The 15616-nt window shown below is 47.4% G+C and overlaps 1 protein-coding gene across 8 annotated transcripts in view; it reads right to left on the reverse strand.

Moving 5' to 3' along the window:
- The window catches only part of WHRN (whirlin), an 87590-nt gene that overhangs the window by 22045 nt on the left and 49929 nt on the right, over positions 1-15616 (reverse strand). For 4 of the 8 annotated variants that reach the window (XM_081574978.1, XM_081574973.1, XM_081574967.1 and 1 more), the window contains exons 4-5: positions 1997-2199; positions 856-892 (exon numbers count right to left, since the gene is read on the reverse strand). In XM_081574978.1, the coding sequence (XP_081431104.1) occupies positions 856-892; positions 1997-2199 (240 nt within the window). Of the gene's footprint in view, positions 1-855; positions 893-1421; positions 1426-1972; positions 2200-15616 lie in introns of all 8 variants that reach the window. The other 4 variants (XM_081574976.1, XM_081574972.1, XM_081574964.1 and 1 more) reach the window with 2 other exon arrangements.

Raw genomic sequence — 15616 nt, forward strand, 5'->3', positions numbered from 1 at the left:
TCAAGCAGTATTATTACGGTTCCCATTTTACTGGTTAGGTTGCTGTCTCTCTCTGGGTACATTGGGGATAATAGTAATGTTATTTCTGAAGCGTGGCTCAGACCTGCACACACACCACACCTCCCAGCACGGCCTCCACCACCATCAGCCGTGTCTAAGAGGCCACTCCGTCTCCCTGCTTGTCCCCTCTGCCTCTCCCTGTTGCCTACACAGAGCTGCTGAGGTGACCTTGTAAAAATAGAACTCATGTTGTGCCCTCAGGGAAGCAAGCCCTACAATGGCATCTCATCATTTCAGCTTAGCAGCCAAACCTCATAGGTCCACTAAGTCCTATGGGATCCAATGATCCCACCAACAAGCCATGTGTGGCGCCTGCCCCAGGGTCCTGGCACAGGCTGTGCCCTCTGACTGCATCCTCCCCTCCGGCTCCTGCCCAGACTCTGATCTCACTAACCTCCACTTCAAGTTCAACTTACAGCCCAGACACCGTGTGCCATCTCAGAGAGCCTTTGCCCTCTCCCTCTGCCCTCCCCAAACCTAAACATCTGCCGTTCTCTCTCCTCAGACCCGGCACCTTTCTCGGAAGACACTGAACATCTTTGATGATGTGATGCGCGTGCAGGTTTGCTTTGCTTTGATGAGTGTCTCCTTCACTGGGTGTGACCCCCGCCAGGGTGGGGACCTGATCATTGTGCTGTTCCTGCCGCTAACTCCGGGGTCCAGGGCGGTGCCTGGAACCTTCCCACATGTGTGGGAAGGAGGCTTCGCAGGCAGTCGGCAGGCTGCCCACCCTGCTGGGCCCAGAGCTCCCCACTCGGGGACCAGTGAAGAAGCCAAAGACAGAGAGCAGCCTACCTTGTTGGTCCCTTCTGCTGTGAGATCCCCGGGAAACCTACGAAGAAAGACAAGCATGTTCAGCCTGATGTCTGAGCAATTCAAACAGGCATGGGCCAGGGAATGGGTGATTTGCAGTGAGAGGAATGAAACTTTGGGAGAACCACGGGCTACGCTCACTGGGGCCACTCAAGGGAATATCAGGCCCTGGACAGACGGGCAGTTTCTGAACTCCTGACCAACCATATGGATGGCACGTCTAAAACCAGGCAAGGTGGTCTCCTGAGTTGTTTCACACCCTACAGGGCCAGTCAGGTAACACGCAGAGGAGAGACTAAATCATAACTGCCCTGTGGCCTCGGGGTCAGGCCAGTCTAGGGAGGGTGAGGCCGGGTCAACTGGAGATGTTAAGAAACAACTTGCAGCCGCAGCTCTCTTCCAGTCTGTTTCCATGAAAAAACGTGGTCTCAAGCTTCCAGAATCCCCGATTTTCAAGGAGCAGCCGGAAATCCAGGTGTTTCCCGCCCACCCACCCATGGAAAACTTGATGTCTTTTTAAATGTTGGTAACTAATTTTTAAAAACTACTGTACTGGGAAGGCGAAAGGAAGAGAGGAAGGAGGGGATGAAGAAAGGGAGAAATAGATGCTCTGGGTCTGTTTGACTTGGGGGCCACAGGCCAGTTTGAGACTTCAAATGGAAATCCAAAGGTGACACTTTACGTTGTTAGCAGCTATGCAGCCACCTGGCAACTATCTCTCACGTTATGACTGCCAAGACCCTTTCATGCAAGTCACTCATGGGATCCTCATCCACACATCTGGAATGGGGGCTGCAGTTAGGAGTCCCACTTTTCAGACAAAGCAACTAAGGGCCAAAAAGGAAGTTACAAGATTTGCTAAACGGCAAGTAAAGAGCGAGAGAACTGGATGCTGCAGTTCAGCTTTCCAAGGAAAACTGAGGCCAGAAGAGCAAAGGGGATGTGCCCGTGGTCAGCCCTGCAAACGGAAGGGACCCTGGGCTGGGACTTCAGGCTCAGGGAGCCGGGACAGTCTTCACAGATCGGGGCACAGAGCATGGTGCAGGGATGGAAGGCGGTTACTGGCTATCAGGAACGGCCCTGGGGTCCTGGGGCTCACAGTGAGAAAGCAGCACGGCCGCACCCTGCGCAGTTGGCGGCAGCGTCCCCGATCCGGGAACTGGCAATCCACTTGGTCTCGTCCACGGTGGTGCGGGCGTGGGGCAGCCTCCCGACGTCCTTCACGGTCAGGATGAGATGCTGGGATGACTTGAGCAGCCTGACCGCCTCGTCGTGCAGGATGTTGAGAAAGCTCCGCCCATTCACCTCCAGAATCTGGTCCCCAACCTGCAAAGACCACAACACAACACAGTCACCTGGGCTGTCTGCGGGACACTGACTCATGCCGGGAGCTTCAGAGTCCAGAACCCAAATTTCTTCCTGGGTAGCCTAGGAAGGAAGTCACCAAGGCTCATACAGGCTATGTGGGTGCTTGAGGGTCACACAGCAAGAGACTCAAAGAGGTTATGTGAATGCCTAAGGGTCACACAGCAAACCAATGACAGAACCAACTATCTAATCCGGATCCTCAGCCCATGATCCTGTCACTAGAAAGGGCCACCTCCTTCAACTGAACAAGGGCTTTGAGGGGTGGGTCTCTGAAGTTCCCAAGGGTCTCCTTATCTAGAAAACCAAAGCCATTTCAGAGGCCTAGATGCAGGAGGAATTGGGGGGAAGATGAGATGTGAAGGCACTGTTTCATTAATTTTCCTTTTACCTTCTACATCATTAAGGTTGTTACCTTAAGCATGCATTCTTATGTTGCCTTAGTGTAAGCGTCATTTTAATTTACTTAAGAGAAATCAATAAATGAGAAAACTGGCCTACTGATGAAGGAATAATACATTGCTTGGATTTTTAGGACAAGAAGGTGATTTTATTTGGTAATGGGAGAATATATTTTTTAATGACAGGATGAAAAAATAGAACAAGAAAAAACTAGCCTTCCAATAAACATAAATATGTGACAAGACCAGAAGGGGTTGCCCAGGAAGCTGTTGCAGGGTCAGCTGGGGCACATTTGAACTCAGAGGGTTTGGTGCTTTTTCTACATTCATTGATGGGTGACCAGAGGGGGCTTCCCAGGGTCACAGCCCACCGTGGTCTTGAAGGGCAGCCCTATAACACCAATTATTTCTGGCCCCTCTTCCTTCTTCCCGGCATCCTTGTCTGCTGATGGCACATGGTTACCCCTAGGGGCGTTTTCCAGGGTTTTTTAAAGCAGAACTTGGAAAAGGTGAGCCAAACATGAATTTGGAAGAAAAAGAGAAGAAAAGAAGATGTGGTGATGAGCCCGAGAACCAAAACCCTGGTCCCCAGTCTCCTGTCTTTTCTTTAACCCCTCACCTGCAACCGGGGAGTTTCCAGAATAGAAAGTGGTTATAAATTCCGTCTTTCTGTCTGCCCTCTGCTCCGGTGTTGATGTGTTCAGAGAAGGCCCATGGCATCTTGGCCTCCACGACCCCATCCAACACTTCCCGCCCACCTCCTGTGTGCCAGGCTCTGCGCTGGACACGAAGCCAAGAAAGACAGAGCGCCTCCCGCTCTCAGGCAGCTCAGCGGGCTCCACCTCATGCCCTGAGTGCGTTTTCCCGCCAGCCTCTCCACACCTTGTCTCCAAGGCCCAGCACACAGTGGGAGTTCAATAAAAATTAATCCAATGAATGAAGAATCAGACACCAGTCCCCCCCAGTCCTAGCTCCAAGACCATTTCTGCTGCAGCTCAGAGGGGACCAACACATGACACCAGCCTGGAGCCCCAAATTTCAAGCCCCTTTTGACCAGATGCCGACTGTATGCCAAGTACCTTGTTTGTCCCTTTACACATTTTTCCCTATTTAATATTCTCTGCCAAATCCCCTATTTGATATTCTGCCAAGTAGGTATCATTTGCTCTGCATCTGACCAGAGAAAAGACAGAGACTCAGAGAGGTTAAGTGAATAGTTTGTGGTTACAGAAGCTAGGGACGAGGACAGCAGGGTGGAAACCCAAGTCAGGCTCCAAGGTCCTAACGCTGTCTGCTACTGGGCGGCTGTCAGGTTTCAAACCCGGCACGCTCAGAGCCCCCATCTTGCTGTTCCTCCCTAGCCCTGCCTGCAGCATCCGGCTCTGAAAATCCACCCTCATCATCAACTCTGCCTTTGTCCCCCCAGTGCCGGAGACCCAGGTTTGATCCCTGGGATGGGAAGATCCCCGGTGGCAACCCACTCCAGTATTGTTGCCTAGAGAATTCCATGGACCGAGAACTTTGGCAAGCTCCAGTTCATGGGATCGCAGAGTGGACATGACTGAGCGACTATCACACACACACACACACTCTCTCTCTCTCCAGGAAGTCTCACCTTCCTCCCCCTCCATCAGTTCCCTAGCCTGTGCCCCCACCTGCTCACTCCTGGGCTCCTGGGCTGGCATTCTCCTCCGCGCATTAACTTCTAAACTGGCCCCAGACCTGGCACCAGGTTTAATGTTTCTTTAGCTTTTTGCTTTTGTGATATTCCTCCCGGCTTAAAAACCTGAATGACCCCTATAGCCCAGCACGCGGCATAACCCTATGGTCAAAGGTTTCAAAGACCATCAGACTTGGGTAGACGCTCTGGCTTTGCTACTTTCATGCCACATGAACTCAAGCAAATCCCCCAGTAAACTTCCTTTTTTCAATCGGTGAAAAGAACACATTCATTTTGTTAAGGTATTTTTCTGTTACTTTAGGAGAGGGAAAAAAAAAGCTTTCAAATAGTGGCCTGGTTTCAAAATTCATTGTTTTGGGTTTTATTTCATGCTATTTCAGTCCTGCTTCTTGAGAATAAATCTATAGCAAAACCTCAGAAGATCTATTACCTCCCATGAAGGCAGAAAAAAAAGTAAAACTGTAGGTCAGGTTTGAGAGGAGTTTGGGTTACAACAGCTTATTATTAGAGGCCTATTTAAATTTTTCTCAGGAAATTACTTTCCAAATTACATGTAGGAGCACATTTTCCACTGTTATTAAGAACAGGGGGCAAAAATCCATTAAACTTTTTTCCCTTAGTTTTCTTGCACATAAGAAGGGAATCCTAGCCCAGGATTGCCCTCCAAATTTCTATAGTCATCAGCATCATTGGTCATCAGCGTTGTTTTTCAATGCCACCAGCAATATCTACAATTTTCTCTTTCCACATCTTAGAGCTCCCCAGTTGAAAAGTCCCTGAGAACTTGTGTGTGCTAAGTCACTTCAGTCGTGTCTCTTTGCAACCCCATGGACTGTAGCCCACCAGGCTCCTCTGTCTATGGAACTCTCCAGGCAAGAATACTGGAGTGGGTTGCCATTTCCTTCTCCAGGGGATCTTCCCAACCCAGGGATTGAACCAGTGCCTCTTACACCTCCTGCTGGCAGGTTCTTTACCACTAGCGCTCCTTGGGAAGCTTAGGTAGCCTCAGTTGGTCTCCTTGTAAAGAGCTTAAGGGAAGACCCAATGTCTGATTTGAGGCTCAGCACACAGTAAGTGCTCAATAAGTGCTTATGCACAGGAGGTGTGGTTTTGCCTCTTCCCACTGTGCCTCTCTCCCAGCTGGTGTTCTCTGATGCTGAGAAGCAAAGCTGTGTTAAAGGGGACCTTCACAGGCAGGCACTAGGGCCTTACTGAGAGCGGAGTGCAATGCCAGCCCCCTCCGGCCCACTGTTCTGGGTCCTCACGGTTTCCCTGAGTAGCAGCTGCACCTCCCCCCTCTGCCCCCAGCTCCCCCCTTCCCCACAGCTCTGAGCTGGAGCCAGGCTGTACTTTTCATCTGCTGAAGTGCTCTGTTTACTGAAGTATCCCTCTCAATAGCTCTGGCTTTTGTTAAGCTAAGGGAATCAATTTTAATCTTTCCCACACACTTTATTTAATCTCAGCAGTTTAATTAAAGGAAGTAACATCTGAGAGACCAGATGAGTGAGAGCACCCTTTGTGAGCAAGCCCCTCCCTACAGGTCTAGGCCCGGGGTGGGGGGAACCTCAATGCCACAAACAGCTACCTGGCCCTCTACAGTGAGGAATGTCCCAGATAGTGCATGGGACTTACGTACACTAAATCAAGTATTCGTTGTTTAGCTGGAACTCAGATTTACATGGCGGTGTGTGTTTTTATTAGCTAAATCTGGCAATGCTGGGTTGGGGGTATCAGTCTCCTCTGGAGGCAATGCTTCTTGGTGGGGGGCGGGGGTGAGCCGATTTAACGCTACGGTCTCCAAACTTCAGTTACCTTCCCTTGCCCTGAGCCGGGCACCTGTCATTTGTTCAGTCCTGTGAATCACCAGTGGAGAGTTACTGCAGCTTCCGTGTAAGAATTAACATCTGGCAAATGGAAGGTCTGCTGTGCTAATCACATGCCTGTTGAATAAATCCCTACCCAGTCTGTGCGTCAGCATGGGGATCGTGTGCGATACGCCAGGGAACAGACGTGAAGCAGGAGTCACTCTCTGGAAACCCCGATTTAATGGGGGTGCATGAGCCCGTCTTTCCCATCTCTTTCCTCTCCTCTCCTATCGTTCTTCTTCTTCAGTGAGTGAAAGTCGCTCAGTCGTGTCTGACTCTCTGCATCCCCATAGAATAGTCCATGGAATTCTCCAGGCGAGAATACTGGAGTGGGTTGCCTTGTCCTCTTCCAGGTGATCTTCCCAATCCAGGGACCAAACCCAGGTCTCCAACATTGCAGGCAGTTTCTTTACCATTTGAATCATCAAACCAAAGCTCTAGATGGGGTTGTCTCCAGACAGCCCTTCGAAGCATCTGAGTTGGTCTGAGTGACTCCCATTTCTGTGTCCAGCTCTCTCTCATTCCTTCTACTTGTTGGAAAGCTTCCCAAGGCCTGCGAGCCCTGTCAGAAGAGGCATCTGCACGTTCAATGCCATTTAAAGTTCACCAGCCACTTTCAAATAAATCCAGCGTCTCCCCCGTTGATCCCAGCAGCCTCAGGCCAGCAGGCTCTGGAGTCTTGTCCCTGTAGTGCAGCCGAAAGATATCCATCGTCCTGAAGCCAGGCAGACAGGGCACAGTGGCCGTGTGGCCCTGCACACCTCAAGGACACTCCGAGTCTGTCTCCTGCTCTGCACAATGCACACAGGACTGCTTGCAATCCCCAGGGCACTGAGAAGCAAGTGGGACCACTTGGCCCAGGGCCTGACGTGGCTTTCGAGAGCTTTTCATTCGCTTTCTTTCCAAACGGCAGGGACAGGTCGACATGTCAGCTTGCTCAAGGTCACCGTCACATGTGAACAGTGAGCCAGCATTTGAGCCCAACCTCTCTTGTATTCTCCCTCAACCCAGAGGCACTTTTATCCCGCGCAGTGTCTGGCACACAGGAGATGTTTATGGGGAAGGGATGGGAGAGACCCCTCCTCCCTATTCTCTCAGGCTTACTTCCACTCACTTCCTCTTGTCCTTTGGTTTGTGCAATGTGAAGTACAGGTGGAGTGTTTAAAGGTCTTCACCTAGCACTTCCCCTAAAGCCCACCCTTCCAGCCCCCCTCCCCGCTTCCCACCAGGCAACCAAAAACCCAGTTAAGAGTTCTACCTGTTTAGTCATTGGAATGTTACTCTCCTTCCCACGAAAGCCAGCTCTGAGTTAGACAACCAGGGGCCAGGGATGGGAGGGGGTGGAGGGGTGGGGTGGTAATCAAGGCAAAAGGTCAAGACAGGCAATGACTGTCAGGCGTTCCAGGATCCCCTACAGATGGGGAGACTGTCCAGACAGGCAGCACAGGGACCTGTCCGGGGGACAGAGCAGGGCAACAGCCAAGCCCAGACCCTGAGGCTGATTAACCAAGGAAACACCAGCCACCCAGACCTGTCAGGACACGACCTGCAAGAGAAGGGAGAGTGTGATCGAGTGTCTAATATTGCTCAGCTTGCAGACAGGCGCCGATGGGGAGGACGTGGAAGGATAAATGAATAAAGGAGGTTTTATTTTATTTGTCACCACAGGCGTCCTATTCATCACCAGTGACGGAGGAGTGGAGGGCGGACCACGGGAGTGCCCTTCATTTTAAGGCAGAGCAAAGACTCCTCCATCATCCACAGCCCATGGAGTGACAGGCTCTGGTTCAGGACTCTCCGTGGAGAGAGGGAAGGGACTTTAACAAGGACAGGACACTGATTTTCCCTGAACTTGGCCAGCCAACCACCAGGAAGCAGAAATTCATTTCCCCTGAGTCTGAGGCTCCTGGAGCAGCGGAAAGGGCCCAAGTCAGGCTTGGGTGTGAGCCAGCCTTGGTAAACAGTTCCCTGTTACTCCCTAAGAGACCTGGGGAAAACAATGTTACATCTCCAAGCCTTTCTTCCCTCAAAACAAGAATAAGACCACCACTCACTAGAGTGTTACATCGTCTAAATGAGATGCCATCTGCTGCGTGGTTATTGAACACAGACTCAGGAATCTTGTTCTCCGAGTCTAATTCCACCTGCCACTTCCTAGCTGTGTGACCTTGGGTGATTTCCCTGCCCTCTCAGTGACTCAGTTACCTTCTCTGGAAAACAGGTTAAGCATCAGTGCCTACTTCATTGTCTGAGGATTAAAAATGAGTTAATGCACTCGCCACTGTAGCCCCAGCACCGAAAATAGCACTTGGCACATGCAAGGTGGCGAGTGAATGTTCATGGACTAAAAACTACAAAGCAGGTAACACAGCATCCAGGATACAGTAAGTGCTCAATAAATGTCAGCTGTGTTTTTGAAAACCATGTTTACCCCTTGGTCACTCACCAACCAAATCTTGCTATCCTGCCTCCTCAGAGTCTCTTAAACCCATACCACCTGCCTTTCCACCTGCCTCCTCCCTGGACCTGCCCTCCATTTCAGCACTCACACGTACTAACCACACCCACGAGGCACATACTTATATCCCCATCTTACAGGTGAGGAGACTGAGGTCAGGAAGGGAAGTGAGAAGAGCTGGCATTTGGCCGACATTCTGCCAGCCTGCCAAGCCTCTGCTCTGACCCGTACTGGCACCTCCTTGAAGAAAAGACAGCCTACCCTTCCACCTCTGATAAGATCCTCAACCCCGGGGCATCCTGCCCTGCACACAGTCGGTGCCCTAGTCGTGCTTGGTGAAGGGAACAAATGAGCCCAAAGAACCAAGGGCAGGATGGCAGCAGGGCCAAGCTCCTGCATCAGAGGGAGTCGGGGGAGAGACCTGCCAACAACTTGACCCCCCGTGCTGAGCTGGGTGGGCGGGAATCTTCCCTCTCGGGATACGCACAGCAGTGGAACTCTCGCTGGGCCAGGGTCCGAAAGGAAGCTGACTTCAGGCCCTTCTTCCCCACCTCCCCAAGATTTTATTGAAATGGATTTTGCGGCTTCCAATGAGGACTCTGCTGATTGTACCATCACCGCAGTGAAAATTCAAATTCCACTGGAGAGTTTTATTGCAATTATGAATCTTTAATGGTCTTCCATATCAGGTATGAAATTTTAATGGGCTTGTTTTCTTTTTTTTTTGGTACAAGTGAGCAATGCAGTTTTAATGAGACAACAGTTTTTTCCAACAGTTCAGGAGTCAGTAAACCTTGTCTGTATTTAATAAAAAAGATCAAGGTAAATGCTCAGAAGGTTCCTGAAGGAACCAAGCTGGGGGTAAGAGCTGGGTTTGGGTGAGCTCAGCACACACCCTCTCTGGTTTAGGGTTAGGGTTAGGGCTCTCACAAGGCAGAACTCACTCAGACATGCTGCGGATGGAATTGGCAGATGGTGCATTCTCACCTCCTGTGGTTCCTCCTTCTCACCCTAGCACATCCATTGTCAATCCTTGCTTATTATTTCCAGGACATGAAATGAAGTGTAAAATGTGACGTGCTCAGTCGTGTCCAGCTCTTTGAGACCCCATGGTCTGTAGCCTCCCATGGGATTTTCTAACCCTTGCATATCCTGCATTGGCAGCGGACTCTTTACCACTGTGTCACCTGAGCTTCCCTTTCAGGACACGAGCAGTCCTCAAAGAAGGCCTGCTCTAGCCCCCAGGAAAAACTGAGGCCCAGAGAGGGGAAAGGACATGCCCAAGGTCACACTCTGAGTCCATGTCGGAGCAAGGGCAGAGAAGTCACTCCTGAGTCCTTCTCACAGGAGAGTCTGGCTTCCAAACAAACACATCAGAGCAATTACAAAGGTCAAACTCAGGAGAAAGAACAGCTACCGAAACCCCCTGAGCACCTCGCTTATCGCTTAGGCCAGCTACCTCGTACGATTTGACTCTAGACTTAGAAACACCACTCGAGGCATGGGGGGATATAGCCTGTTCTAAACCAGGGCCATGAAACTCAGAGTAATGAAGTCGCTTGCCCAAGGACACCCATCAGGATTTGAATCCAGAGCAGGATTTGAACCTAGCCCAACTGCTAGGCTGAGCCCCAGACTTGCATTTGCCTATGCAACATTTCAACTCAGATGATGCAAAGGCACTGGAAACCAGCACCGCCCAAAAAAATTTTCTGCAATAGCAGCCCCACAGTCCTCATCACAGTTTGAGATCATGCTGGGCTGTGAGCATTGAGCTCCAGACCAGAGTACTGCATTCCCCTTGCATGGCACATGGGAGGCACCCTTCTAAGGCCTGACAGTATCAGTGAACTTGTGAATAAACAATCAAATAAATGGACAAGCAAATAAACAAACAGGCAAGCTAGTCCCCTTGCCCCTTCCGGCTTCTGCAGACGGGCAGGAGACATTTTCCATTTATGTAAAGGTCTAGTTTGACAAGGCCAGACTATGCAGGGAGGCTGGGTACCTGCAGCCCAGCTCTGTGCACTGCCTCAGGGAAAGAATGCCCAATTTTTTCAATCACAAGGAAGGCAAAGAAGTAAAACCACAAGCCACAATTTACTTTTGGCTGGAGTTTCACTCTGGGAAATAGTGCACTTCTATCCAGCCCTTCATTTTGGAAGAGTGAAAACTGGGATGATGGGAAGAGGAAAGATGTTATGAGTCTGAGGCTTCCTGGTAAATCAGGGTAAAGCTGGCCTGGGCTAGCTCTCCCGTCTGCTTTGTGCTGCTCCATAGACCTGTAAGAAATCAGTGAGTTCTCAAGTTCACGAACACAGCCTTCACACACAGAGTGGCCAATCAGGAGATGAAACCCCATTTTAAATGGTGACAGAAGAGAGAAAATATCTAGGAAGAAACTTAACAGGAAATGTGCAACACATATGTGAAGAAAACAGTACACTCAAGATGACTCAACAAACAGGAAAAAAAAAAAAAAGATGCCCTGTTGTTGGAAAGGATTCAGCATCATTAAGATGTTAATTCTCTCTCATTTGAAAATTTAACATTATCCCTATAAAAATACCAACCGGCTTTTGTTAGATAAGCTGACACAAAGGTTCATGTGGAAAAATAAAACTGCACATAGAGGAACCCTAAATGTATAGTGCTAAGTGGAGGAAGCCAATCTGAAAAGACTACATATTATATGATTCCAACTACATGACATTCGGGAGAAGGTGAAACTATGGAGACAGGAAAAAGATCAGTGGTTGCCAGGGGTTTGGCGAAGGAGGGAGGGATGAGCAGGCAGAAAGCAGAGGATGAAACTACCCCAGATGATACTGTAATGGTGGGTACATTTCATTATACATTTGTCCAAACTCATAGAATGTGTAATACCAATGGTGAAAGCTAATATAAACTATGGATTTTAGTTAATAATTATGTGGTTCATCATTGCAATAAATGCAATTTATGAACACTAATGAAAGATGTTAATAATAACAGGAAATTGTGTGTGGAAAGGCTGAAGGGAGGAGGGATATATGAGAACTCTATATTTTCTGCTTGATTTTTTTATTAACCTAAAATCATTCTAAAAATGAATCTATTAACTTTTTAATAATAGTTTTCAACTAAAATCAAACTGCAAGAATAGTTATGAAAATGCTGAGATCGAACTGCTGCAGGGGGAAGTACTAGATACTAAATCCTGTTCTAAAGCCTTTATATGAACAATGGGGGACTGACCCATCAGAAAACAGATGGACATACAGAGGAACAGACTAGAAATAAGCCCAAGGACACACAGAAATGCAGTATATGATAGAGAAGCCATCACAAATCACTGTGGTAAAGATGTGCTTTTTAATACATAGCGTTAGGATAACTACATAGCCATTTGGAAAGACATAAGATTGAATCCATATCATATACAGCACATAAGAATAAATCAGATCCACACTCAGTTCAGGGCCAACATGTTGATAAGAGATTTAAAAAGAATAAATGTATGTACAAGTATTCAAAGAAAAAATGGATAAACTAACTGCTCTATATCTAAAAAAGTTTTTCTAAGGAGAACTCAGATTCAATAGAAGAAAGAATTGGTAACCCAACTAAATGATAATGAAAAACTTGGACATGGGGGAAAAATACTCTATAAGCAGTGTTGAAAGAAAATGACAGTCAATGAGAAAGCATTTGTAATATTTATCACCGATAAAGGGCTAGCAAGTCCTGATATATAAAGAATTCTTAAATTTAGGGGAAAAATCCAAAATCTTGACAACAGAAGGATAATAAAAGACACAACCACAAAACCATTTTTATGTTACAAAAAGACATAAAATGGCCCATAAGCCTACTAAAAGGTGTTCAATTTCACTCATAATAAGAAAATTGCACATTAAGCTACATCAAGATACACTTTCTCACCTATCAGATTGGAAACAATCAAAAACTGGACAGCGCCTGTTGGTCATGCTTAGACATGTCTGGTGAGAGTCCAGGATGGAACAACACTTATGTCCACTTCTACAGTGAACACGATTTTGCAATGTTGAGCAAACTATATATGTATTTACCTGTTGACACAGAAATCTCACTTCTAGAAATTTGCCCTGAAGATACACTTCCAAAAGTGATAAAATACATACACATGGTCGCTCATTGCATCATTGTTTGTAACTGTAAAATACTGAAAGCAGTCTAAGTGCTTAGACAGAGGACAGTGGTTGAATTCAAGTACAACAAAGCCACAGAAACGGAGTACTACACAGCTGTATAAAAAAATGACACAGATTCCTGTGCACTGACATGTAGTGATTCCCAGGATACTAAAATTTTATAAATTAAGTGAAAAAGAATATCTATTGCACACTACCTTCTATATAAGAAAGGCAAAAGAATGTATATATGTCCTTGCTTATTCTTACAAAAAGAAACAGAAATAAGTCAGAAACAAGGTCATTTAGTTGTCTTGCAAGGAGTGGTAGGGGTTGGGTAGAAGGGATGTGAAGGAGAAGTAATGCTCTGAATATGCTTTTTTGGTAAAGTTTTGATGTTTTTGTTACTCAAAAAGTAAAATTAAATCAATAAAGATGCCAGTATCTTCGGTCCAAATCCTTCTCATAGAGCCATCTTTCTGGTTCTCTCTTATGATTCTCTCCCCCACATTTAGGGCCTCTTGTGATTACACTGCCCCCCCCCACCAGATAATCTAGAAATCTCCCCATGTCAAAGTCAGCTGATTAGCAACCTTAATTCCATCTGTAATTTTAACTCCCCTTTGTTATGGAACCTAACATATTTGCAGGTTCTGGGGATTAGGAGGCAGACCTCTTTGGAACTCACCATCCTGCCTGCCATTTGTTGTTCAGTTGTTCAGTTGTGTCTGACTCTTTGTGACCCCATGGACTGTAGCACGCCAGGCTTCCCTGTCCTTCACCATCTCCCGGAGCTTGCTCAAACTCATGTCCGTTGAGTCGGTCACACCATCCAATCATCTCTTCCTCTGTCACCAGCTTCTCCTCCTACCTTCAATCTTTCTCAGCATCAGGGTCTTTTCTAATGAGTTGGCTCTTTGCATCAGGTGGCCAAAGTATTGGAGCTTTAGCTTCAGCATCAGTCCTTCCAGTGAATATTCAGAACTGATTTCCTTTAAGATTGATTGGTTGGATCTCCTTGCAGTCCAAGGGACTCTCAAGAATCTTCTTCAGCACCACAATTCAAAAGCATCAATTCTTCGGTGCTCAGCCTTCTTTATAGTCCAACTCTCACATCCATACATGACTACTGAAAAACCATAGCTTTGACTATAGGGACCCTTGTCGGCAAAAGGTCCTTTGTCAGACTTTGTCTACCACGTGGGTGGCACTCAAAACCTGGTGGCACTCATGGCTATCCAGAAAGAACCAGAGCATATTACCTGTAAGCATAACACTCGGGAAGGACGGACACCACAACTGTTGCTTGGGTCTTCCCCTTAGTGTAGATCTTCCGACATTTTCTACAGTGGACGTGCTTGACTTTCAAATTCAAGTTTTTAAATGATATCTTAAAATTGTCCATCTAACATGTCCTCCAGTGTGTTAAAGAGACTGGGAAGGAATATGCCCAAATGTTCACAGGAGCTGCCTCTGCATGGTGAATTCCAGGCAATTCTAATTTCAAGCTCTTTAGGAATTTTCTGTGCTTTCTGGATTGCATATGAAGCCTATATTGTTGAGGCTAAAGAAAAAATATTCTAAAAAGAAATGTAAAAATTTGCTGGGAGACATGATATAATGCTAACATCTCCCTCGACTTTTGGTGGCTTGGGGAAGAACAGGCCTGGGCCCTTGGCAGATCTGCTGTGCCCCCCGGAGAAGAATCGTTTTCATACCAGCCAGTCCAATCTTTGTCTCCTGGTAATTTGGGATGTCATTCCTGTCCCCCACTGGGCTCAGCAGCTTGCTGGCACTGATGGGCTGAGAGATGATTTAAGCTCTTTTGGAGGGATCCTTGGAGGTTTTTCTCAACTGATGCTCCTTTTAAAACATTATTTCAACTGAAAACAACTAAATGCCCGACTTCAAGGGAATGGTTGGGTAAATTATAATTCAACCAGAAGATGGAGTATTATCATGCAGCTATTACAAACTGCACTTATGAGAAGTTTTTAATTACATGGGAAAACACAAGTGAAAATGTGGGATGCAAAATAGTATATATTGTATAATATCAATCGTGTAAAAGTGTACAGAGGAAGGGATAAAAGAAGCTACATCAAAGTGCTAACAGATGGAGATGACCCACACACGTATCAACTCACAAATGGACAAACAAAACATGCTATAGCCACACAGCAGAATATTTCACTATAAAAAGGAATTTACTGATACAGGCTACGTTATGCCAAGTGAAAGGAGCCAGACACCAAGGCCACATATTCTACGATTCACTCATATGAAATGCCCCAAATAGGCAAATCTCATGTCCATTGAGTCAGTGATGCCATCCAACCATCCCATCTTCTGTTGTCCCTTTCTCCTCCTGAGGCTGGGTCATAAAAAGAATACAGATCTACCTGCCTCTCTCTGGGACCCATGACTTCAGAATCCCTTTCTAAGCTGCCATGCTTAGAAGAAGCCTGAACAAGCTCTGGGAGAAGGTGGCCCCAGCCAGCAGCCAATGTCAACCTCCGGACACGAGACAAAACGAGCCTCCCAGGGGCTACAGCTGCAGCCTGAAGGGTCATGGAGCCGAGACAAGCTGCCCTGCTTTGCCCCGTCCACTTCTTGACTTGGTGGACCCACAGCAAGGCAGAGTAAAATCCAGGGCTATTGCATACCTCTCAGTTTTGGAGTTGTTATGCAGCCATAATAATGGTACTGATAGCACTTGCGGAATCATTATCTGCACTTGACAAGGTCCCTGACCATTCGTATGCGTGGTCAAGCGCCTGAAGCACTGCCCAGCCATGTTTACTGACCTCTCTCAAAGC

Source organism: Giraffa tippelskirchi, chromosome 1 (assembly GCF_054371585.1).
Source record: "Giraffa tippelskirchi isolate mGirTip1 chromosome 1, T2T-mGirTip1v1.2.pri, whole genome shotgun sequence".
In the NCBI taxonomy this organism is placed as follows: Eukaryota; Metazoa; Chordata; class Mammalia; order Artiodactyla; family Giraffidae; genus Giraffa; species Giraffa tippelskirchi.